The 26,657-nt window shown below is 44.7% G+C and overlaps 1 protein-coding gene across 1 annotated transcript in view; it reads left to right on the top strand.

Moving 5' to 3' along the window:
* XPO7 (exportin 7) overlaps window positions 1–26,657 on the top strand; it is a 62,707-nt gene that overhangs the window by 9,374 nt on the left and 26,676 nt on the right. The window contains 13 exon segments of the mRNA XM_054294653.1: window positions 1,914–1,926; window positions 1,929–2,006; window positions 3,971–4,137; window positions 6,518–6,583; window positions 11,383–11,487; window positions 13,874–14,039; window positions 14,714–14,787; window positions 15,772–15,891; window positions 17,232–17,378; window positions 19,676–19,848; window positions 21,029–21,222; window positions 23,726–23,831; window positions 26,285–26,420. Coding sequence (XP_054150628.1) covers window positions 1,914–1,926; window positions 1,929–2,006; window positions 3,971–4,137; window positions 6,518–6,583; window positions 11,383–11,487; window positions 13,874–14,039; window positions 14,714–14,787; window positions 15,772–15,891; window positions 17,232–17,378; window positions 19,676–19,848; window positions 21,029–21,222; window positions 23,726–23,831; window positions 26,285–26,420 — 1,545 coding nt within the window.

Raw genomic sequence — 26,657 nt, 5'->3', positions numbered from 1 at the left:
AATAATGGAATTCCATGTCCTGGTGGGGTTCACCAACATTCCACAAGTGCCAGCTGCTGCTTGAGAGAGGCAGCGTGAGTACACCCCAAATATTCCCAAAAATTCCCTAAAATCATGGGATTCCACATCCCAAAAATTGCCCCAAATGGTGGATTTACACATCCCCAAACATCTCACCAAATCCTGGAATTCCACATCCCAAACATTCCCCAAAATCCTGGAATTTTACACTCCAAATTGCCCAAAATTATGGAATTCCACATCCCAAAAATTGCCCCGAATTGTGGATTTCCATATCCCCAAACTTTCCCTAAAATCATGGAATTTCACATCCCGAACATTCCCTAAAATTGTGGAATTCCACGTCCCAAAAATTCCCCAAAGTCCCGGAATTCCACATCAAGAAATTCCCAAAAATTCCCCAAAATCCTGGAATTCCACATCCCAAACATTCCCCAGAATCATAGAACTCCAGATCCCCAAATTCCCCAAAATCATGGAATTCAACATCCCAGAAATTTGCCAAAAATAATGGGATTCCACATCCCAAAAATTGCCCAAAAATAATGGGATTCCACATCCCAAAAATTCCCAGAATTCCCCAAAAATTCCCCAAATCATGGATTTCCACATCCCAAAACCATGGAATTCTGGGCTTGGATAAAGAATTCCACCACATCTTTTTCCATCCTGGAATTCCCATGGATTGAGAAATAACAAGTGCTGGTTGCTCCTCAGGAAGGGAGCATGAGTAGATCCCAAATTCCCCAAAATCAGGGAATTCCACATCCCAGAAATTCCCCAAAAATAATGGATTCCATGTCCCAAAAATTCCCCAAATTCATGGGATTCCACATCCCAAAAATTGCCCCAAATTGCAGATTTCCACATCTCAGAAATTCCCAAAATCATGGAATTCTACACCCCCAAATTGCCCCAAATCCTGGAATTCCGCCTTCCCCCAAAAATTGCCCCAAAGTCACGGAATTCCACATCCAAGAAATTCCCCAAATTCCCCAAATTCATGAGATTCCATGCCCAGCCCCAAGTGCCGGCTGCTCCTCAAGAGAGGCAGTGTGAATAAATCGTAAATATTCCCAAACATTTCCAGAAATTCCCCAAAATCATGGAATTCCACATCCCAGACATTCCCCAACATCCTGAAATTCCATACTCGGATAAATAACGAGCGCATCCTAAAAATTCCAGTAAATGCTGGAATTCCACACTTGGATAAAGGAATTCCTAATGAGTACATCCAAAACTTCCCGAAAAAACCCTGGAATTCCGGGCTTGAATAAAGGAATTCCAGTTATTCCCTGTGTCACATCTTTTTCCATGCTGGAATTCCCATGGATTTCTAAATCCAAGATCCCACCTGGGAGATTTCCAGCTCCCAAAATTCCAAATCCTGGGCACAAATCCCTGGAATTGTTTCCTTGGAAGTGGGAAGGAACTGATTCTGGGGAAAGCCTCATTTTGGGGCTTGTCCCTGGAATTCCTGTCAATTCCTGCAAAATTCCTGGGAATTTCTACAGAATTTCTGTAAAATTACTGCAAAATTCCTGTGACTCCCTGCAAAATTCCTGCAGAATTCCTTTAAAATTCCTGCAGAATTCCTTTAAAATTCCTGCAGTTCCTCCAAAATTCCTGTCAATTGCTGCAAAATTCCTGTCAATTCCTGTAAAATTTGGGGATTTTATCCCAGTAAATTTGTGGAATTTGTGGATTGTGCTTCGTCCACATCCTTCCGAGGTGGGAGCTGCTTCCCTTCAACTCCCGGGCTGGAATTTGCTTCAAACCCATGAATTAAAATTCCATTAATTAAAATTTCGTTAATTTTGCTGCCCATGAATTAAAATTCCTTTGGTTTTTTGGTTTTTTTTGGGAATTTTTTTCCCTTTTTTTTCCAGTCCTCCTACTCGCAGTGCTGGCGGCCACCTGCCTTACCAAACTGGTGTCGCGCACAAACAACCCCCTGCCCCTGGAGCAGCGCATCGACATCCGTGAGTGCCGTGGCTTTCCCCAAAAATCCTTGGGATTGTCCCAAAAATCCAGGGGATTGTCCCAAAAAACCTTGGGATTGTCCCAGAAAACCCTTGGGATTGATTGTCCCAAAAATCCCTTGGGGTTGACCCAGAAATCCTTGGGATTGTTCCAAAAATCCTTGGGATTGGCCTAAAAGTCCTTGGGATTGTCCCCAGAAACCCCTTGGATTGTCCTAAAAATTCTTGGGATTGTCCCAAAAAACCTTGGGATTGGCCTAAAAATCCTTGGGATTGTCCCAAAAACCCCTTGGGATTGTCCCCAAAAGTCCTTGGATTGTCCTAAAAATCCTTGGGATTGTCCCCAAATAACCTTGGGATTGTCCTAAAAATCCATGGGATTGTCCCAAAAAATCCTTGGATTGTCCCAAACCCCTTGGGATTGGCCCAAAACCCTCAGGATTGTCCAAGACCCTTTCCCAGGTTTATCCCAGAGCTAAATCCAACCCTTTTCCAGGTTAATTCCAGGCCTAAATCCAACTCTTTCCCAGGGTTAAATCCAACCCTTTCCCAGTTTTATTCCAGGCCTAAATCCAACCCTTGCCCAGTTTTATTCCAGAGCTAAAGCCAACCTTTTCCAGGACTAAATCCAGTCCTTTCCCAGTTTTATTCTGGGACTAAGTCCAACCTTTTCCCAGGTCTAGTCCAGAGCTAAATCCAGTCCTTTCCAGGTTTATTGCAGGGTTAGGAATTAGGATTTAATAGGCTGGGATAAAATCCAACCCTTTCCCAGGTCTATTCCAAGGTTAAATCCAGCTCTTTCCCAGGGCTAAATCCAACCTTTCCCAGTTTTATTCTGGGACTAAGTCCAACCCTTTTCCAGGACTAAATCCAATCCTTGCCCAGTTTTATTCCAGGGCTAAATCCAGCCCTTTTCCAGGGTTAAATCCAACCCTTTCTAGGGCTGAATCCAACCCTTTTCAGGTTTATTCCAGAGCTAAATCCAATCCTTTCCCAGGCCTAAATCCAATCCTTGCCCAGTTTTATTCCAGGGTTAAATCCAACCTTTCCCCAGGTCTAGTCCAGAGCTAAATCCAGTCCTTTCCCAGGTTTATTGCAGGGCTAGGAATTAGGATTTAATAGGCTAGGATTAAATCCAACCCTTTCCCAGGTCTATTCCAGGGCTAAATCCAACCCTTTCCCAGATTAATTCAGGGCTAAGTCCAATCCTTTCCCAGTTTTATTCTAGGACTAAATCCAGTCCTTTCCCAGGTCTATTCCAGGGTTAAATCCAACCCTTTCCAGGGCTAAATCCAATCCTTGCCCAGTTTTATTCAGGGATAAATCCAACTCTTTCCCAGGTCTAGTCCAGAGCTAAATCCAATCCTTTCCCAGGTTAATTCCAGGGCTAAGTCCAGCCTTCTCCCCAGGTTTATTCCAGGGCTAAATCCAACCCTTCCCAGGGTTCAATCCAACCCTTTCCCATTTTTATTCTAGGGTTAAATCCAACCCTTCCCAGGTCAATTCCAGAGCTAAACACAACCCTTTTCAAGGACTAAATCCAGTCCTTTCCTAGGTTTATTCTAGGGCTAAATCCAACTCTTTCTCAGACCTAAATCAACCCTTTCCCAATTTTATTCCAGGCCTAAATCCAGTCCTTGCCCAGTTTTATTCCAGGGCTAAATCCACCCTTTTCCCAGGTCTAGTCCAGAGCTAAATCCAATCCTTGCCCACGTCTATTCCAAAGCTAAATCCATCTCTTTCCAGGGCTAAATCCAACCTTTTCTTAGTTTATTCCAGAGCTAAATCCAACCCCTTTCCAGCATCTTAAATTCCCAAATAAAACCCCAACACTTCTCTCTTATTCCCGACATCTCTCCCAACTTCCCCCACTCAAACCAACCTCCCCAAAGCTCCTTTTCCTTCAGGCCATTCCCCCAGAGCTGAATTTTGCCTTCAGCTCCATCTTTTCCCCCGTTTTGCAGGGAATTATGTGCTGAACTACCTGGCCACGAGGCCGAAGCTGGCGACGTTCGTGACGCAGGCGCTGATCCAGCTCTACGCCAGGATCACCAAGCTGGGCTGGTTCGACTGCCAGAAGGACGAGTACGTCTTCAGGAACGTCATCAACGACGTCACCCGCTTCCTGCAGGTCAGGTTCCCTCCTCAGAGCTGCCAGGATCCACCAAATACCCACCAGAAAAGAGTTTGGAGGTGGCCTGGAGGAGTTCGGGTTCTTCTGTGTTGGTGGTTTTCAGGAGGGGATTCTGAGGGGAAACAGCTCCTTACAAATCAGGGATTTGTTCCTGGGAGTAGGGAACTGTTCCTGGATGCTCACAGCTCTGCACCAGGTCCTTGCAGGTCAGATTCCCTCCTCAGAATTCCTGGGATTCACCAAAATTTGGGAGTTTGCAGGTGGCCTGAAGGAGTTCAGGTTCTTCCATGTCGGTGGTTTTCAGCAGGGGCTTCTGAGGGTGAAGAGTTCCTTAAAAATTTGGGGAGCAGGGAATCATTCCTCCTCCCAGCTCTGCACCAGGTCCTTGCAGGTCAGATTCCCTCCTCAGAGGTCCCAGGATTCACCAAAACCCACCAGAAAGGAGTTTGGAGATGGCCTGGAGGAGTTCAGGTTCTTCCATGTCTGTGGTTTTCAGGAGGAATTTCTGAGGGTGAAGGTTAAAAGTCAGGGAATTGTTCCAGGGAGCAGGGAATTGTTCCTGGATGCTCCCAGCTCTGCACCAGGTTCTTGGGGTTCAGATTCCCTCCTCAGAATTCCCAGGATCCACCAAAATCCACCAAAAAGGAGTTTGGAGATGGCCTGGAGGAGTTCGGGTTCTTCCATGTTGGTGGTTTTCAGGAGGGGCTTCTGAGGGGAAACAGCTCCTTAAAAGTCAGGGATTTGTTCCTGGGAGCAGGAAACTGTTCCTTGATCCTGCTAGATTTGCCCCAGGTCCTTGCAGGTCAGATTCCCTCCTCAGAGGTCCCAGGATTCACCAAAAACCCACCAGAAAGGAGTTTGGAGATGGCCTGGAGGAGTTCAGGTTCTTCCATGTCTGTGGTTTTCAGGAGGAATTTCTGAGGGTGAAGGTTAAAAGTCAGGGAATTGTTCCAGGGAGCAGGGAATTGTTCCTGGATGCTCCCAGCTCTGCACCAGGTTCTTGGGGTTCAGATTCCCTCCTCAGAATTCCCAGGATCCACCAAAATCCACCAAAAAGGAGTTGGAGATGGCCTGGAGGAGTTCGGGTTCTTCCATGTTGGTGGTTTTCAGGAGGGGATTCTGAGGGGAAACAGCTCCTTAAAAGTCAGGGATTTGTTCCTGGGAGTAGGGAACTGTTCCTGGATACTCCCAGCTCTGCTCCAGGTCCTTGCAGGTCAGATTCCCTCCTCAGAATTCCTGGGATTCACCAAAATTTGGGAGTTTGCAGGTGGCCTGGAGGAGTTCGGGTTCTTCCATGTTGGTGGTTTTCAGCAGGGGCTTCTGAGGGGTGAAGATCTCCTTAAAATTCAGGGATTTGTTTCTGGATGCTCCCAGCTTTGATCCAGGTCCTTGCAGGTCAGATTCCCTCCTCAGAGGTCCCAGGATCCACCAAAAACCCACCAGAAAGGAGTTTGGAGATGGCCTGGAGGAGTTCGGGTTCTTCCGTGTTGGTGGTTTTCAGGAGGAATTTCTGAGGGTGAAGGTTAAAAGTCAGGGAATTGTTCCAGGGAGCAGGGAATTGTTCCTGGATGCTCCCAGCTCTGCACCAGGTCCTTGCAGGTCAGATTCCCTCCTCAGAATTCCAGGATTCACCAAAATTTGGGAGTTTGCAGGTGGCCTGGAGGAGTTCGGGTTCTTCCATGTTGGTGTTTTTCAGCAGGGCCTTTTTAATTTCTTTAAAAATTCAGGGAGCAGAGAATCATTCCTGGATTCTCCCACCTTTAGGATCCATCTTTTCCACCCTCAAATCCACCCCATCGATGAGTAGAAAATGAAGAAATTCTTTGCTTTGTTATTCCCTTTCCATCCATGGAAATCTCATTATTCTTTAGCTCCTTAAAAATTCGGGGAGCAGGGAATTGTTTCAGGGAGCAGAGATTTGTTCCTGGGTGCTCCAAACTTTAGGATCCGTTTTTTCCACCTCATGGATGGGTGGAAAAATCGAGGAATATTTTCTTTGTTTTCTTTCCTGTCCATGGGAATCACATTTATTCTTTAGCTCCTTAAAAAGGAAAATTAAAAAAGCTAAATTAAAAAATTAAAAAGCTAAATTCAGGGAGCAGGGAATTGTTTCAGGGAGCAGGGATTTGTTTCTGGATGCTCCAACCTTTAGGATCCATCTTTTCCTCCTCATGAATATTCCTGATACTTCTTTCAACTTCCTGCATTCATTGACTCAGATCAACCTCCCAAAATCTCCCTTCTTTGTATATTTTTTTTTTTATTTTTATTTTATGACGGATTAAGCTTTTCTAGCCAAGAATTTTTCCAAGGAAAGAACAATAAAAAAAGGGAATTTTTTCCAAAAAAAAAAAAAGCTGTGCCTTTGCCTCCCCAGGACAGTGTAGAGCACTGCATCATAGGAGTGACAATCCTGTCCCAACTAACGAATGAAATTAATCAAGTAAGTGCTACAGCCTTCCTCAGTGAAGTAAGTGTCCAATTTTCTCATTCATATTGTTGTGTCCTGCCTTTTCTGGGGTTTTTTTTTTGGGAATTTCACTGTCTGGGAGGTGTTTCAGGGGGAATTTCTGTGTTTGTTGGGTGTTTGTTGTTGTTGGTGGTGTTGTTGTTTTTCACTCCCTCTTTGTGGTGAGATGCTGAGAGCTCCTGTCTGGAGGGATTGTTTTGTTTCATTGGCATCTTCCATCTTTTCCCATGTTTTGGTGTGGTTTTCTGGGATGAAAAGGGAAAAAAAAACCAAGAAAAAAGAATGATTTAGTGAGGATGAGTGTGAGAACTTTCTGTTGTGAGCCCTTCATATTTACCAGGGAGGAAAACCCAAAATTATCTAATTGTCCCCATTTTTAAACAAAGCCTTTCATCAGGATGAAACTCTGGATGAGTTTTTGGGATGAAATTCCCACAAATCCTGCTGAATTCTCACATTGTGGCCCTTTCCCAGTCCCTGAGGCCTGGCCCAACTTTTCCAGAGGATTTAAAATCCCTCCAGGGCTGTGCTCTGGAATTCCCTCTGGAATTTGTCTGGAATTCCTCTGGAAACTGGAATAAGCACCTTTACCTGCTGCTATCCCAATTTCTGTGGTTTTTCTGTCTTTTTTTCATGTTTTTTTTCCATGGTTTTCCCTCAGGCATGCAGATTTTGCTGCAGTCCTGAGGGTCACAATGATTGCAAAAGTCTCTGATTTCTGCCCTCCTCCTAGACCATCAAGAAAAAACCCAAATTATCTAATTGTCCCCATTTTAAACCATCTCTTTCATCCAGGGTGAAACTCTGAATGATTTTCTGGGTTTAAAATTCCCAGAAATCCTTCAGGATTCTCAGATTGTGTTCTTTTCCAAGCCCAATCCTGGCCCAGCTTTTCCAGAGGATTTAAATCTCCCCCAGGCTGTGCTCTGGAATTCCCTCTGGAATTGCTGCTGGAAACTGGAATAAGCACCTTTACCTGCTGCTATCCCAATTTCTGCATTTTTTCTGTCTCTTTTCCATGGTTTTTCCATGGTTTTCCCCTCAGGCATGCAGATTTTGCTGCAGTCCTGAGGGTCACAATGATTGCAAAAGTCTCTGATTTTCTGCCCCTCCTTCTAGACCATCAAGAAAAAACCCAAATTATCTAATTGTCCCCATTTTTAAACCATCTCTTTCATCCAGGGTGAAACTCTGAAGGAATTTCTGGGATAAAATTCCAGAAATCTTTCAGGATTCTCAGGTTGTGTCCTTTTCCTGGCCCCTAAGGCCTGACCAGGCCCAATCCTGGCCCAGCTTTTCCAGAGGATTTAAAATCCCTCCAGGGCTGTGCTCTGGAATTCCCTTTGGAATTGCGGCTGGAAACTGGAATAAGCACCTTTACCTGCTGCTATTCCAATTTCTGTGGCTTTTCCATGTTTTTTTTCATGGTTTTTTCCATGGTTTTCCCTCAGACATGCAGATTGTGCTGCAATCCTGAGGGTCACAATGAGTGCAAAAGTCTCTGATTTTCTGACCCTCCTTCTAGACCAGGGAGAAAAAAACTCAAATTTTCCCATTGTCCCCATTTTTAAACCATGTCTTTCATCCAGGATGAAACTCTGAATGATTTTCTGGGTTAAAATCCCCAGAAATCTTTCAGGATTCTCAGGTTGTGTCCTTTTCCTGCCCCTGAGGCCTGGCCAGGCCCAATCCTGGCCCAGCTTTTCCAGAGGATTTAAAATCTTTCCAGGGCTGTGCTCTGGAATTCCCTCTGGAATTGCTGCTGGAATAAGCGCCTTTACCTGCTGCTATCCCAATTTCTGTGGCTTTTCCATGTTTTTTTCATGGTTTTTTCCATGGTTTTCCCTCAGACATGCAGATTGTGCTGCAATCCTGAGGGTCACAATGAGTGCAAAAGTCTCTGATTTTCTGACCCTCCTTCTAGACCAGGGAGAAAAAACTCAAATTTTCCCATTGTCCCTATTTTTTAAACCATGTCTTTCATCCAGGATGAAACTCTGAATGATTTCTGGGATAAAATTCCCAGAAATCCTTCAGGATTCTCAGGTTGTGTCCTTTTCCTGGCCCCTAAGGCCTGACCAGGCCCAATCCTGGCCCAGCTTTTCCAGAGGATTTAAAATCCCTCCAGGGCTGTGCTCTGGAATTCCCTTTGGAATTGCGGCTGGAAACTGGAATAAGCACCTTTACCTGCTGCTATCCCAATTTCTGTGGCTTTTCCATGTTTTTTTCATGGTTTTTTCCATGGTTTTCCCTCAGACATGCAGATTGTGCTGCAATCCTGAGGGTCACAATGAGTGCAAAAGTCTCTGATTTTCTGACCCTCCTTCTAGACCAGGGAGAAAAAAACTCAAATTTTCCCATTGTCCCCATTTTTAAACCATGTCTTTCATCCAGGGTGAAACTCTGAATGATTTCTGGGTTAAAATCCCCAGAAATCTTTCAGGATTCTCAGGTTGTGTCCTTTTCCTGGCCCCTGAGGCCTGGCCAGGCCCAATCCTGGCCCAGCTTTTCCAGAGGATTTAAAATCTTTCCAGGGCTGTGCTCTGGAATTCCCTCTGGAATTGCTGCTGGAAACTGGAATAAGCACCTTTACCTGCTGCTATCCCAATTTCTGTGTTTTTTCTGTCTTTTTTCCATGGTTTTTCCATGGTTTTCCCTCAGGCATGCATAATTTGCTGTAGTTCTGAGGGTCACAATGTGTGGAAAAGTCTCAGATTTTCCTTAAAAAAACAGCTGGAAAAAACAAATTGATTTTTTTTGGTCTCATTAAGTAACTAACTTCAGATTTCCCTGGGATGCTGTTTAATCCAGAGAAATCCTGGAGGGATTTCAGAACCGGAAATGGAGAAGCCCAAATCATTGATTTAATCCAAATTTACTGATTTAAGCCAAGTTCACCAATTTAAGCACAGTTTAGTGATTTAAGCTGAATTCACTGTTTAAGCCCAATTCACTGTGGTGGTGAAGAAGAAAATCCCATTTTCCTAAGGACAGAAATAAAAGGGATTTTCCATCCCCACAAATTGCTTGAAATGGGAATTAAATAATGTTCATTTTCCTAAAATCCCTGAAATCCCAAAAGTCTGAGCTGAGGAATAATTTGGATATTAAAACACCTAAAAAATTTAGGATCTGTTGGAGCTTTTCTTTCTACAATATAAAGGATGGGAGTTTTGGGGTCCTTAATGGAATTGTTGGGAAAATTCAGGTCTAAAATCCAACGTTGGAACTGTCCTGGTTCCTCAAATACTGGAGGAGAGGTTTGGAAATTGAAATTTAATTTTATCATAAATTTCAATTTAATTATTTCAGTTTTTGATTGAAAATTCAACTATATTTATATAATTTTGATCTGTTGTTTATTTAATTTAGTTTAGTTTAAATAGTGAAATATGAACATTTCAAAGTGGATATTTATGCAGGAATTCTACCTTCCAGAGGGATAACACAGTGCCCATCCCAGGCAGGTGGAATTTGACTGGGAATGGTCACAAAAATTGGAATTTTTCCTCATTTTTCCCATTTTCATGAGGGAAAAAAATCTGAGTTTTGCTGTTCCCCAGCTCTGGGCTCCAGTGGCTGATCCAGGACTGGAATTTATCCCATAAAACAGCAAAGTCCAACCTGGATAACTCCTTCCAGTTCCCTTTTCCATGTGGAATTTTAATTCCTGCTGTTTATTCTTTCCAGGAGGGATTGAACCCTTTGGAGTTCCCATTCCTAAAATCCCAAATAAACCAAATTTTTGCTGCTGTTTTGGGCAAAGATTGAAGGAATTTGGACTAAACCCAGCCCAGCTTTGTGACAGAAATGTGGATTTTTTTCCATGGAAAAGCTGGGGAATTGCATCCCACTGGTTCTGGGGAGGGAAATCACCTCTTCCTTCTGGAATTCCTTATATTTGATATATTCCCATCATTTTTCCCCTTTTCATGAGGGAAAAAAATCTGAGTTTTGCTGTTCCCCAGTTCTGGGCTCCAGTGGCTGATCCAGGATTGGAATTTATCCCACAGAACAGCAAATTCCAGCCTGGATAACCTGGATAATTTTAATTGCTGTTCTTCATCCCCGTGTACCCAGCAGCTCCAGGAGGGATTGAACCCTTTGGAGCTCGGAATTCCCATTCCTAAAATCCCAAATAAACCCAAATTTTGCTGCTGTTTTGGGCAAAGATTGAAGGAATTGGGACTAAACCCAGCCCAGCTTTGTGACAGAAATGTGGATTTTTTTCCATGGAAAAGCTGGGGAATTGCATCCCACTGGTTCTGGGGAGGGAAATCACCTCTTCCTTCTGGAATTCCTTATATTTGATATTTTCCCATCATTTTTCCCCTTTTCATGAGGGAAAAAAATCTGAGTTTTGCTGTTCCCCAGCTCTGAGCTCTGGACTGGAATTTATCCCATAAAACAGCAACGTCCAACCTGGATAACTCCTTCCAGTTCCCTTTTCCAAGTGGAATTTTAATTCCTGCTGTTTATTCTTTCCCACCCAGCAGCTCCAGGAAATAAACCAAATTTTTGCTGCTGTTTTGGGCAAAGATTGAAGGAATTTGGACTAAACCCAGCCCAGCTTTGTGACAGAAATGTGGATTTTTTTCCATGGAAAAGCTGGGGAATTGCATCCCACTGGTTCTGGGGAGGGAAATCTGGATTTCCTGGGATTCCTGCTGGATTTCCTGGGATTCCTGCTGGATTTCCTGGGATTCCTGCTGCTTTTCCTGCTTTTCCTGGTGTCACCCCACAGCTCTGAGCCCGGTTTCTCTCCCCTGCAGGCGGACACCACCCACCCCCTGACCAAGCACAGGAAAATCGCCTCTTCCTTCCGAGATTCCTCTTTATTTGATATTTTCACCCTGTCCTGCAGTTTACTGAAACAGGTAAGGAAAGTTTGGGAAGGTTTCTTTTGGGAAGTGGAATGAGTGGATGAAATTCCTTCCTAAAAAATTCTGGGTTTGGGTTGTTCTTTCAAGGAAAAAATGGATTAAATAAGGAAGTTTTTATTTGTGAAGAAATTAATAATAATAAATAGGGTTTATTTAAATGATTAATATTTTATAGATCTTTATTAAATAAGAAATATTAAATAGATTTTAATTAAATAATAAGTAGAAAATAGAGAAATCAAACTCTTCTCTACAATTCCAGCTGCAAATAAATCCCTGGGTCCTGAGCCCTGGGTTAACTTCTCTATTGTTTCTCAAGGAAAAATTTGATTAATTAAGGAAGTTTTTCTTCCTAAATAAATTGCTATTAATAAATGTATTTTATTTAAATAATACATACTAAATAGATTTTATTTATACATATACATATTTACATGTTATATATGTATTTACATCATATATGTGCATATATATATTTATATATACATATACATATACATATGCATATATATATATTTTAAAAAGATATATTAAATCTATTATATATTTTTCTATAGGTATATATTTTATATATAAATATTTTTATTATTATTTAGGTAAATATATTTTTACGTAATACATAGAAAATAAACCCAGAAATCAAACTCTTCTCTACAATTCCAGCTGCAAATAAATCCCTGGATCCTGAGTTTGGGGTTAAACTTCCTCTGTTGTTTCTCAAGGAAAAATTTGATTAATTAAGGAAGTTTTTCTTCCTAAAGAAATCAATATCAATAAATAGATTTTATTTAAATAATACATATTAAATAGATTTTATTTATATATATAATATACATATTTACATGTTATATATATTTACGTAATATGTATGCATATAATATATACTTATATATACATAGGTATATAATACATATTAAGTATATTATATTTATATATAGGTATATATTTTATATATAAATATTTTCATTATTATTTAGGTAAATATATTTTTAGGTAATACATAGAAAATAAACCCAGAAATCAAACTCTTCTCTACAATTCCAGCTGCAAATAAATCCCTGGATCCTGAGCTTGGGGTTAAAGTTCCCTGTTGTTTCTCAAGGAAAAAATGGATTCATTAAGGAAATGTTCTTTCTTAAAGAACGTGATATTAATAAATGGATTTTGTTTAAGTAATACATATTAAATAGATTTTATTTATACATAAAATATACATATTTACATGTTATATGCATATAATACACATATTTATATATATGCATATCTATATATACATATGCATAAAATGCATATTAAAGAAATATATATTTTTATATAGGTATATATTTTATATATAAATATTTTTATTGTTATTTAGGTTTTAGGTAATACATAGAAAATAAACCCAGAAATCAAACTCTTCTCTACAATTCCAGCTGCAAATAAATCCCTGGATCCTGAGGTTAAAATTCCCTGGCTTAAAACATCACGAAAAAAGGAGAATTTGGGTTTCTATTTTCAATATCTTTGACAAATAAATCCTTGTCCCAGTTTTATTCCATTTTTCCTCATTCCCTTGGGAGGGGAGCACAGGATTCCTGTCAGACAGAAAAGAATTCCGTGATCTCCTGGATCCCTCAATGCCAATCCCTGTGTAGTTCAGGGAGGAACATGGGAATGCTGCCTGTTATCCCTGATATGGAAAAATTCTGGGATTTTATTTAGGCTGGAATATATTTCTTTTTATTTCTTGATTTTATTTATGCCTCACTACCTGCAAAACCACACCCATTGCTCGTTCCATAAATCCCTCCAATAAAATCCTGCCTAAATTCAGCTAATACCTGGATTTTTATTTTTTTTTTCCCATTTCCCTGCCTTAATTCCACGTTTTCCTCAGGCTTCTGGGAAGAACCTGAACCTGAACGATGATTGCCACTACCTGAACCTGAACGATGAGAGCCAGCACGGGCTGCTGATGCAGCTGCTCAAGCTGGAAAAAAGGAGAATTTGGGTTTCTATTTTCAATATCTTTGACAAATAAATCCTTGTCCCAGTTTTGTCCCATTTTTCCTCATTCCCTTGGGAGGGGAGCACAGGATTCCTGTCAGACAGAAAAGAATTCCGTGATCTCCTGGATCCCTCAATGCCAATCCCTGTGTAGTTCAGGGAGGAACATGGGAATGCTGCCTGTTATCCCTGATATGGAAAAATTCTGGGATTTTATTTAGGCTGGAATATATTCATTTTATTTCTTTTTATATATTTTATTATGCCTCATTACTTATAAAACCACACCTGCTGCTTGTTCCACAAATAGAATCCTGCCTAAATTCAGCTGCCACCCAAATTTTTATAATTTTTTTCCCATTTCCCTGCCTTAATTCCACGTTTTCCTCAGGCTTCTGGGAAGAACCTGAACCTGAACGATGAGAGCCAGCACGGGCTGCTGATGCAGCTCCTCAAGCTCACCCACAACTGCCTGAACTTCGACTTCATCGGCACCTCCACGGACGAGTCCTCGGATGATCTTTGCACTGTGCAGATCCCAACCAGTTGGAGATCAGGTGATCCACCTGGAAAATGCTCCCAGCCTTTGGGTTTTTATAAATAAGCTCGACTTTGCAAAGCCAGGGGTTAAACTCAGCTCTAAACCCACCTGATTCGTTTCTGGGGGATTTTATGTTGCTTTTGAAACCTCTTTTCTCTCCAGTCTTTCACCTCTTGTTCCAAAAACCAGGAAAAATCAGGTGATCCCACCTGGAAAATGCTCCCAGCCTTTGGGTTTTTATAAATAAGCTCGACTTTGCAAAGCCAGGGGTTAAACTCAGCTCTAAACCCACCTGATTAATTTCTAGGGGTTTTATGTTGCTTTTAAAACCTCTTTTCTCTTCCAGTCTTTCACCTCTTGTTCCAAAAACCAGGAAAAATGGATCTAAAAAAAAAAAATAGGGAATAACTTGAATAACTTGGCACCTTTTTGCCCCATCCTGCTGTTCCCAGCAGGCATTTGACAGGCACAGATTGTGTTCTTAAAATACCTTCCTGTCATTTTCTCCCAGTTCCAAGTGCCTGTGGGTGACTCAATTTCTAGGAAAAGCATTGAGCCTTAAAAATACAAAATCCTGGGAGAATTTTTCTCGGGGTTGTGGTGCTTTGGTGTGACAAATCCATGTGGTAAAATAAGGATTATTCCTGTGGGAAGCTGTAAATGGAGGTAAAATCCTCTTTTCTCTTGCAGCATTCTTGGATTCTTCGACCCTTCAGTTGTTTTTTGATCTTTATCATTCCATCCCTCCTTCATTTTCTCCTCTGGTAAGTCCAGGGTTTATTTTCCTTTTTTTTAGGATTCCTCTGGGTGGATTCCCTGGGGATTCAGCTACCCCAGGTTTGAAGTGTCCAGATGCTGCTGAGAGTTTTGAAGCATCTCTGAGGTTGGATTTTCCCTAAAACCACTTTTTTTGCTGGAATTCCAACCTCCTTTCTCCTCACACTTTTTGGAATCTCCTGTTTGCTCATCCCCTTGAGGGAGCAACTCTTGTTATTCCCAAACCAAGTCCTAAAACCACACCAGGAATAGGGGAGCAAACCTGGGATTCCAGGTTTGGAATTTCTCCTTCCACCCTTCCAAACGAGGCCATGTCCATTGGGATGAAAACACAACTGAGCTAAAAGTTGGATTATTTCTTCTGGAAAAAATAAAAAGTTGAATTATTTCTTCTGGAAAAAATAAAAAGTTGATTGTTTCTTCTGGAAAAAGAATTTTAAAAGGCCTTGCAGGCATTTATCTGATAAATATTTCCCGTACTTAAAGCTCAGTGAAAACAAGGCTGAGAGGGAAGGGCCTTCAGAAGGAATTTTTCCATGGAGACTCCACTTATTCTGGTGGAGAGTTAATGGCTAATTCTGAATTTCAAGCCTTAAATATTCAGGAGAGATTTGAGGTGTGAGAATCCTTTTTTTGAATGGAAATCTGAAATTATTCCATTGGGATCCCCATCCCTGGAGGTGTTGAGGGAAAACCTGGACTCAGAGCTCTGAGCTGGGTGCCAAGGTGGGGATTAAAGGTTGGATTCTGACCTTGGAGGGCTTTTCCACCCTCAGGAATTCCATAATTCTGTGATTTTTGGGATGGAGCTGTTGCTTTGTGTGCTGTGATTTCTGAGGAGACAGAATTGTTTGGTCCCTAAAGGAGCACCAAACCTCAAACCCTGCTTGTGTCATGAGGGGAAAATTTCTTCCTTTCCTTGTTTTCACCCCTGTTTTTGTGTTTATTCCCGTTTTTGTGTGTCCTGGCAGGTTTTATCCTGCTTGGTGCAGATCGCCTCCGTGCGCCGCTCCCTCTTCAACAACGCCGAGAGGGCGAAGTTCTTATCTCACCTGGTGGATGGAGTGAAACGGATACTGGAAAACCCCCAGGTGAGTATTGCAGGGGGGAAATCAGTCTGTGCATCCTCTCCACCACATTTCATCCCAAAATATCCTTTTTCATGGAAAAAATTTCATGGGAAAAATCCTTTTTCCAACTTGGCAAAGTGCAGCGTTGTCCTGCTCTTCCCTTTTCCTGCCATTCCACCACCAAGGAAGGTTCATGGTGGGTATTAGGAACAATTTCTCCATTGGAAGGGTATTTAAGGACAGGAAATGCAGAAAAACCAGGAAATGTTGCAATTGCTGACCTGGTTTAATGGGCAGAGTGGGTTTTGCTGGGAGCTTGGACTTGTTCTCCAATTTCATGATGATCTGAGTCTCTGGTAGGGGACAGCAGAGCTGCTCCTGTGGGAACAATTTCTCCATTGGAAGAGTATTTAAGGACTGGAAACATCCCTGGAAGTGCCCAAAAAACAGGAAAATTGGCAATTGCTGACTGGGCAGAGTGGGATTTGTTGGGAGCTTGGTTTTGTTGTAGGAGCTCTCTCTGATTCCGTGATGATCTGAGCCTCTGGCAGGAGACAGCAGAGCTGCTCCTGTAGGAACAGTTCTCCATTGGAAGAGTGTTTAAGGACTGGAACCCTCCCAAAAAATAGGAAATGTGGCAATTGCTGACTGGGCAGAGTGGGATTTGTTGGGAGCTTGGACTTGTTCTCTGATTTCATGATGCTCTGAGCCTCTGGCAGGGAACAGCAGAACTCATCCTGAAAGAACAGTTCTCCCTTGGAAGGGTATTTAAGGACTGGAAGCATCCCTGGAAGTGCCCAAAACCCAGGAAATGTGGCAATTACTGACCTGGTTTAATGGGCAGAGTGGGATTTGTTGGGAGCTTGGGCTTGTTCCAGTCGTGGAATTGGAGCTGTCTCCAATTCCATGATAATCTGAGTCTCTGGCAGGGGACAGCAGAACTCATCCTGTAAGAAAGATTCTCCATTGGAAGAGTATTTAAGGACTGGACGCATCCCTGGAAGTGCCCAAAAACCAGGAAATGTGGAAATTGCTGACTGGGCAGGGTGGGATTTGTTGGGAGCTTGGTTTTGTTGTAGGAGCTCTCTCTGATTCCATGATAATCTGAGTCTCTGGCAGGGGACAGCAGAGCTGCTCCTGTAGGAACAGTTCTCCATTGGAAGGGTGTTTAAGGACTGGAACATCCCTGGAAATGCCCAAAAACCAGGAAACGTGCCAATTGCTGACTGGGCAGGGTGGCATTTGTTGGGAACTTGTTTTTGTTGTTGCAGCTCTCTCTGATTCCATGAGGGTCCATCCCAGCCTCTCACAGGGGACAGCAGAACTGCTCCTGAGCCCCCCTCCTCTTTTTGTCCCCTCAGAGTTTATCAGACCCCAACAATTACCACGAGTTCTGCCGGCTGCTGGCCCGGTTGAAAAGCAATTACCAACTGGGAGAACTGGTGAAGGTGGAGAACTACCCCGAGGTGATCCGGCTCATCGCCAACTTCACCGTCACCAGCCTGCAGGTACAGCCCTCCCCTGCCCTTTGGATTCTCTGGAAAACAGGGAATTTTTACAGAAATCCTGCCTGGATCATCCTCTGAAATCCTGAATGGAATCCATGTGGGAAGGCAGAGTTGTTGCCATGCCTCCAGAGGCTTTTCCATATCATAGCAGGGAATTAAAAAAAAACGTGTTAAATAAGGTTTATTTTTAGGATTCTGTCTCACTTCACTGTTGCAATGCACTCAGGGGGATTGGGAGGAATTGGAATATCATGGATATTTCCACTGAGCTTTCCAGCTGTGTGTACAGCTCACAACCACAGCCCTGCACGGGGGAAGGTTTAAAAAACAAATCCCTTTGTTTGTGGAATTGGAATTCCTGGGAAGCAGCTCAGGCTGTGCAGTGTGTGGGAGCTGGGGGAGGGCTGGGATTCAGCTGCATGTCCTGGGGATTTGGGATTATCTCCCCGTGTTTCCTGAGTGCTGGGAACGACTGATCAATGTGTGCCCTCAAATTCCTGGTTCATGTGGCAACCAGGCAAGGTGCAACAAGCTGAGCTTTAAACCACTTCCAACCTAAATTCTGTGGGAAAAACCTGAGTCAAACAACACAAATCATAACTCCCTGCTTTGTTTTCCTTCCCTTTTTCCTCTGGAAACACTGGGAATTTACTACCAGCAGTGTGCTCTGAAATTCATTGTTAATTTAGCAACTAGGCCAGTGCAAGGTGCAGCAAGCTGAGCTTTAAACCCCTTCCAACCCAAATTCTGTGGGAAAAACTCAAGTCAAACAATACAAATCATAACTCCCTGCTTTGTTTTCCTTCCATTTTCCTTCTGGAAGCAATGGGAATTTACTCCCAACAGTGTGCCCTGAAATTCCTGGTTAATTTAGCAACCAGGGCATCAAAGGCCAGTGGAAGGGGCAATGAGCTGAACTTGAAACCCCTTGCGACCCAGATTCTGTGGGAAAAACTTAAACAGCACAAATCATATGTTCCTGGCTTGTCTTCCTTCCCTTTTCCTTCTGGAAACACTGGGAATTTACTCCCAACAATGTGCTCTGAAATTCTTGGTTAATTTGGCAACCAGGCAAGGTGCAGCAAGCTGAGCTTTAAACCCCTTCCAACCCAAATTCTGTGGAAAAAACTCAAGTCAAACAATACAAATCATAACTCCCTGCTTTGTTTTCCTTCCATTTTCCTTCAGGAAACACTGGGAATTTACTCCCAACAATGTGCTCTGAAATTCCTGGTTAATTTGGCAACCAAGGCATTAAAGGCCAGTTGAAGGTGCAACAAGCTGAACTTACAAGCCAAATTCTGTGGGAAAAACTTAAATCAAACAGCACAAATCATATGTTCCTGGTTTGTTTTCCTTCCCTTTTCCCTCTGGAACCACTGGGAATTTATTCCTAACAATGTGCTCTGAAATTCCTGGTTAAGTTAGCTACCAGGCCATTAAAGGCCAGTGGAAGGTGCAGCGAGCTGAGCATTAAACAACTTCCAGCTCAAATTCTGTGGGAAAAACTTAAGTCAAACAACAGAAATCATAACTCCCTGTTTTGTTGTCCTTCTTTTTTCCCCTCCAGAAGCACTGGGAATTTGCTCCCTACAGCATGCCCTGAAATTCCTGGCTAATTTGAGAACCGGTGGAAGGAACTGAGCTTTAAACACCTTCCAACCCAAATTCTGAGGGAAAAATTAAAGTCAAACAACACAAATCATAACTCCCTGGTTTATTTTCTTTCTCTTTTCCCCTGTGGAAGCACTGGGAATTAGTTCCCAGCAGTGTGATCTGAAGTTCCTAGTTAATTTGGTCAGCAGTTCAATGGAAAGTGCAGCAAACTGAGCGTTAAAAAGCTTCCAGGACAAATTCTGTGGGAAAAACCTGAGTCAAACAACACAAATTGAACTCCTTGCTTTGTTTTCCTTCTGTTTCCCCTGTGGAAGCACTGGGAATTTGCTCCCAGTGTTGTGCTCTGAAATTCCTGGTTAATTTGGCAACCAGCAGAAAGTGGAAGGAACTGAGCATTAAACACCTTCCATCCCAAATTCTGTGGGGAAAACTTAAAATAAAACAACACAACTCATAACTCCCTGGTTTTTTTTTCCTTCTCTTTTCCCCCTGGAAGCACTTGGAATTTTCTCCTAACAGTTTGCTCTGAAATTCCTGGCTAATTTGGCCGCCAGGCCAATGGAAAGTGCAGCGAGCTGAGCATTAAACAATTCCAGCTCAAATTCTGTGGGAAAAACTCAAGTCAAACAACACGAATCATAACTCCTTGCTTTGTTTTCCTCCCCTTTTCCCTGTGGAAGCACTGGGAGTTTGCCCCCAACAGTGTGCACTACCTGCTGAGCCTGTGGCAGCGCCTGGCCGCATCCGTGCCCTACGTGAAGGCCACGGAGCCGCACATGCTGGAGACCTACACGCCCGAGGTGACCAAAGCCTACATCACCTCCCGCCTGGAATCCGTGCACATCATCCTCAGGTGAGGCCACCGCACACCTGGAGGCTTCTGCTGATGCTCCTGGGGCTGGGAAGGCTGGGAAGAGTCCAGGTGTTCCCCTGGAGAGGACATGGCTGAGGTGGCCCTGCCCATGGCACGGGGCAGGATGGGCTGGGATTTTAGCTCTTTCCAACACAAATGACAACTCTGCTTTGCTTTCATTCTCTTTTCCCTCTGGAAGCACTGGGAATTTGCTCCCAATAGTGTCCTGAAATTCCTGGTTCATTTGGCAGCCAGGCCACTGGAAATTGCAGCTGGGCTTTAAACCCTTCCAGCCCGAATTCTGTGGGAGAAACTTAAACAACATAAATTCTAACTTCCTGCTTTGTTTTCCTTCTCTTTTCCCCGTGGAAGCACTGGGAATTTTGTCCCTACAGTATGCCCTGAAATTCCTGGGTAGTTTGGCAATTAGGCCATTAAAGATGTCCAGTGGAAGGTGTTTTAAACCCCTCGAAACCCAAATTCTGTGGGAAAAACTTACATCAAACGACACAAACTGTAACTCCCTGCTTTGTTTTCATTCTTTTTCTCCTTCTGGAAGCACTGGGAATTTACTCACAACAACGTGCTCTGCAATTCCTGGTTAATTTGGCCACCAGGCCATTAAAGATGTTGTCCAATGGAAGGTGCAGCAAGTTGAGCATTAAACAATTCCAGGCCAAATTCTGTGGGAAAAACTCAAGTGAGACAGCACAAGTCATAACTCCTTGCTTTGTTTTCCTCTTCTTTTCCCCTGTGGAAGCACTGGGAATTTGCTCCCAACAATGTGCACTGAAATTCCTGGTTAATTTAGCAACCAGGCCATTAAAGGTCAGTGGAAGGAACTGAGCTTTAAACCTTCCAGTCCAAATTCTGTGGCAAAAACTTAAATCCAACAACACAAATTGTAACTCCCTCCTTTGTTTTCATTCTTTTTTCCTTCTGGAAGCACTGGGAATTTACTCACAACAACGTGCTCTGAAATTCCTGGTTAATTTGGCAAGCAGGCCATTAAAGATGTTGTCCAATGGAAGGTGCTCGAAACCTTTTCCCACCCAAATCCTGTGGGGAAAACCAAACCATTCCACAGTTGTGTGAATTCCACCCACATCTCTTGTCAGTGAAACCAGGGACCTGCTGCTCCTGGGAGTTCCCTGCTCCATTTTCCGTGTGCTTTTTGCAGGGATGGCCTGGAGGACCCTCTGGAGGACACGGGGCTGGTGCAGCAGCAGCTGGACCAGCTGTCCACCATCGGGCGCTGCGAGTACGAGAAGACGTGCGCGCTGCTGGTGCAGCTCTTCGACCAGGCCGCCCAGTCCTACCAGGAGCTGCTGCAGAGCGCCAGCGCCAGCCCCATGGACCTGGCCGTGCAGGAAGGTCAGCCTGGACAGGGGATGGGGGCTCCTTCCCAAGGGAACTGGCCTGGGAAGTCCCTGCAGAGGGGAGGGATGGTGTGGTTGCTCCTTGGTGTGGTTGCTCCCTGTTCAATGCTGCCCATCCCATCCCATCCCATCAATGCCAGTCCTACCATAAATCCCATCCCATGATCCAAATCCCATCCCATGGATCCCAATCTCATCTCATGGATCCCAGTCCCATCCCAAATCCCATCCCAATCCCATCCCATGGACCCCATCCCATCAATGGCACCACCAGCCCCATGGACCTGGCCGTGCAGGAAGGTCAGCCTGGACAGGGGATGGGGGCTCCTTCCCAAGGGAACTGGCCTGGGAAGTCCCTGCAGAGGAGCGGCATCCCTCTGTGCATCCCTCCCTATGGTGTGGTTGCTCCTTGGGAGGGGTTCTCCATCCAGTGCTGCCCATCCCATCCCATCCCATGGATCCCAATCCCATCTCATCCCATCAGTCCCAGTCCTATCATAAATCCCATCCCATGGATCCAAATCTCATCCAATGGATCCCATCCCATGGATCCCAATCACATCCCATGGATCCCATCTCATCAGTGGCACCACCAGCCCCATGGACCTGGCCGTGCAGGAAGGTCAGCCTGGACAGGGATGGGGGCTCCTTCCCAAAGGAATTGGCCTGGAAAATCCCTGCAGAGTGGAAGGATGGTGTGGTTGCTCCTTGGGAGGGGTTCCCTATCCAGTGCTGCCCATCCCCATCTCATCCCATCCCACCCCATGGATCCAAATCCCATCCAGTGGATCCCATGGATCCCATTCCATGGATCCCAATCCCATCCCATGGATCCCAAATCCTGTCATAAATCCCATCCCATGGATCCAAATCCCATCCAGTGGATCCCATGGATCCCATTCCATGGATCCCAATCCCATCCCATGGATCCAAATCCCATCCAATGGATCCAGTCCAATGGATCCCATCCCATGGATCCCAATCCCATCGCAAATCCCATCCCATGGATCCCAAATCCTGTGGATCCCATCCCATCAGAGCTCCAGCGCCAGCCCCATGGACCTGGCTGTGCAGGAGGGTCAGCTTGGCCATGGGGTGGGAGCTCCTTCCCAAAGGAATTATTCTTCCAGAGGGTTTTGTTCCTGGAGAATCCCTTGCTGAGAGGAGGGATTCCAGGATTTGGGGAAATTTAGGATGTTCCCTTGCCTTCCTGTTGAAGTTAGGAAGGTGTTCCCCGTCCATCCCGTGGATCCCATCCTGTGGATCCCATCCCATGGATCCCATCCCATGGATCCAGTCCCATCCCATGGATCCCATCCATGGATCCAGTCCCATCCCATGGATCCCATAGATCCCATCCCATCCCATGGATCCCATCCCATCCCATCCCATCTCATCCCATGGATCCCATCAATCCCATCCCATGGATCCCATCCCATCCCATCAATCCCATCCCATGGATCCATCAATCCCATCCCATGGATCCCATCCCATCCCGTCAATCCCATCCCATGGATCCCATCCCATCCCATCAATCCCATCCCATGGATCCCATCAATCCCATCCCATGGATCCCATCCCATCCCATCAATCCCATCCCATGGATCCCATCAATCCCATCCCATGGATCCCATCCCATCCCATCAATCCCATCCCATGGATCCCATCAATCCCATCCCATGGATCCCATCCCATCCCGTCAATCCCATCCATGGATCCCATCAATCCCATCCCATGGATCCCATCAATCCCATCCCATCAATCCCATCCCATGGATCCATCAATCCCATCCCATGGATCCCATCAATCCATCCCATGGATCCCATCCCATCCCATCAATCCCATCCCATGGATCCCATCAATCCCATCCCATGGATCCCATCAATCCCATCCCATCCCATCAATCCCATCCCTCTTTTCCCTGCTCTGGGCTCTGGGTGTGGATTTGCCCCTCCTCACTGGCTGGAGATGGTGCTGTCCTGCAGCTCATTCCATTATCCAGGGGGAAAATGGATTTATTTTGGAAAAAATAATTTATTTGGGATTTCTTTTGCCACGTGGTGCCAGCTGTGCGTGCCCAGGGTGGGTGGCACCCCTGACAGTGTCCCCTGGTGTCCCCGGGGCAGAATGAGGTTCCTCACCCTGTGGCCACTAAAACTGAGACTTTTCCAAGGGAAAAAATTTATTTACTTTGGGAAAAACTGATTTATTCTGGGAGAAAAATGGATTTATTTTGGGCAAGATGGCCTCGAAAAGGGGAGGTGACAGCTCTGAAATGTCCCCAGTGTGTCCCAGGAGAGGACAAGGTTCCTCGCCCTATGACCACTGCAACCGTGACTTTTCTGAGGGAAAAAATGGATTTATTTTAGGAAAAATGGATTTATTTGGGGAAAAATGGATTTATTTGTGAATTCTTTTGCCATGGGGTGGTCGCTGTGTGTGCCCAGGGCGGGTGGCACCCCTGACAGTGTCCCCTGGTGTCCCCTGTGTGTCCCCAGGGCGGCTGACGTGGCTGGTGTACATCATCGGCGCCGTCATCGGCGGCCGCGTGTCCTTCGCCAGCACGGACGAGCAGGACGCCATGGACGGAGAGCTGGTCTGCAGGTAGGGAACTGCAGGGGAATCCACTGGGAATTCCAGGAAAATCCATCCAGGAATTCCAGGAAAATCCATCCAGGAATTCCAGCAAAATCCATCCAGGAATTCCAGGAAAATCCACTGAGATATTCCAGCAAAATCCAGCCGGGAATTCTAGCAAAATCTACCCAGGATGTTCCAGATATTCCAGGAAAATCCATCCAGGATATCCCAGAAAAATCCACCTGGGATATTCCAGGAAAATCCATCCAGGGATTCCAGCAAAATTCACAAAGACATCCCAGAAAAATCCACCCAGGAAATTCCAAGCAAAATCCACCTGGGAATTCCACCAAAATCCACTGGGAAATTCCATTAAATCCACCTGGGATATTCCACCAAAATCCACCCCGGATATTCCATTAAATCCACCCAGGATATTCCATTAAATCCACACAGGATATTCCATTAAATCCACCCAGGATATTCCATTAAATCCACCCAGGATATTCCATTAAATCCACCCAGGATATTCCATTAAATCCACACAGGATATTCCATTAAATCCACACGGGATATTCCAGAAAATCCGCCCGGGATATCCCAGAAAAATCCACCTGAGAATTCCAACAAAATCCACCTGGGATATTCCATTAAATCCACATGGATATTCCAGCAGAACCCACCTGGAATATTCCAGCCAAATCCACCCAGGATGTCCCAGAAAAATCCACCCAGGATATCCCATTAAACCCAGCCAGGGTATTCCATTAAATCCACCTGGGATATTCCAGATATTCCATTAAATCCACCCAGGATATCCCAGAAAAATCCACCTAGGGAATTCCAGTAAAATCCATCCAAGATATCCAAAGAAAACCCACCTGGGATATTCCATTAAATTCACCTGGGATATTCCAGCAAATCCCATTCCCAGAAAGCTGGGAGAGCGTTATTCCCATTTTTCCAGCTCTGATTCCAGTGGGAAATCCAACTGGAAAGGGATGGAGGGCGCTGGGTGCTGCTGCTGATTCCCAGTGGGAATTTGGGTAGAAAAAGGAATTGTTCATTAATTATTGATTAGGGAATATTTGGCATGGAAATACTGGGAGTTATTTGGAATGTTGGGCTTGGAAACACTGGGATTATTGGGACTATTCCCACTGGGAATAATTATTGGGGAATATTGGCTTGGAAAGTTCAGATTTTATCATGGCATTAACTGGATTTTTGGGACTGAAATCCAGTGGAAATTCAGGTTTTAACCAAGAAAAACCCCCTTTCTTCTCCCTTGTCCTCTTCTCCCTCTTGTCCCCTTTTTCACCTTTTCCTCCTTTTCTCTTCCTTTTTTTCCCCTTCAACCTTTTTCCCCTTTTCTCCCATTTCTTCCCCCATTTATTTTCTTCTCCCCATTCCCCCTCCTTTCTCCCCATTTTCTTCTTCTTTCCCCCCGTCTTTCCCCGGTTTTCTCCCCCATTTTTCCCACTTTTCTATCACTTCTCCTCTTCTTTCCCCCTTTTTCTGTTTTCCCTTCCCTTCCCTTCCCACCTTTTCCTCTTTACCTTCCCTCTCTTTTCCCCCTTTCCTTTCCCCCTTTCCCCCTTTCCTTTCCCATCTTTCCTTTCCCCCACTCTTCCCCCTTTCCTTTTCCCCCTTTCCCCCCTTTCCTTTCTCCCTTCTCCTTTCCCCCTTTCTTTCCCCCTTTTCCCCTTTCCTTTCCCACCTTTTCTCCCTTTCCTTCCCCCCTTTTCCTCTTTACCTTCCCCCTTTCCTTTCCCCTTTTCCTTCCCCCTTCCCCCCTCCTTTCCCCACTCTTCCCCCTTTCCTTTCCCCCTTTTCCCCTCTCCTTTCCCCCATTTCCCCCCTTTTTCTCCCCCATTTCCCCCTTTCCTTTCCCCCTTTTCCCCCCTTTCCTTTCCACCTTTTCTCCCACTTCTCCCTTTTCCTTTTCTCCCTCTCCTTCCCCCTTTTCCTCTTTACCTTCCCCCTCTTTTCCCTTTTCCTTTCCCCTTTCCTTTCCCCCTTTCCCCCGCTCTTCCCCCTTTCCTTTTCCCCTTCCCCCCTTTCCTTTTCCATCTTTCCTTTCCCCCTTTCCTTTCCTTTCCCCCTTTTCCCCTTTCCTTTCCCCCCCTTCCTTTCCCCCTTTCCTTTCCCACCTTTTCCCCCTTTCCTTTCCCCCCTTTTCCCCCTTTCCTTCCCCCCATTTCCCCCTTTTTCTCCCCCATTTCCCCCTTCCCTTTCCCCCTTTCTTTCCCCCATTTCCCCCTTTCCTTTCCCCCATTTCCCCCTTTTTCTCGCCCATTTCCCCCCTTTTCCTTCCCCCTTTCCCCTTTTTCTCACCCATTTCCCCCCTTTTCCTTCCCCCTTCCCCCCCCCTTTCCCCCACTCTTCCCCCTTCCCTTTCCCCCTTTTCCCCCTTTCCTTTTCCCCATTTCCCCCTTTTCTCCCCTTTCCCCCTTCCCTTCCCCCTTTCCCCCCAGGGTGCTGCAGCTGATGAACCTGACCGACTCCCGCCTGGCGCAGGCGGGCAATGAGAAGCTGGAGCTGGCCATGCTCAGCTTCTTCGAGCAGTTCCGCAAGATCTACATCGGGGACCAGGTGCAGAAATCCTCCAAGGTGGGCGCAATTCCCAAATTCCCAAAAATTCCCCCTTTCCCCCGGAAAACCAGCCCTCAGTCATTCCCTTCTCCTCATTTACCTGCAATTCACTCCCGTTTTCTGTCAGTTCTCGTCGTGTTTCCTCAAAATAAATCCCATTTTTGTGATTTCTTCCCATTTGATGTGGAGTTAAATCCCGTTTTCTGGATTCTTCCTGGAATTAAATCCCATTTCTGGGATTTTATCTAATTTTTC

Source organism: Melozone crissalis, unplaced genomic scaffold, assembly GCF_028551555.1.
Source record: "Melozone crissalis strain CALT ecotype California unplaced genomic scaffold, PUWL_Pcris_2 ptg000295l_1, whole genome shotgun sequence".
Classification (NCBI taxonomy): Eukaryota; Metazoa; Chordata; class Aves; order Passeriformes; family Passerellidae; genus Melozone; species Melozone crissalis.
Note: the sequence above shows the minus strand (reverse complement) of the source record. Positions and strands in the feature narration are given on the sequence as shown.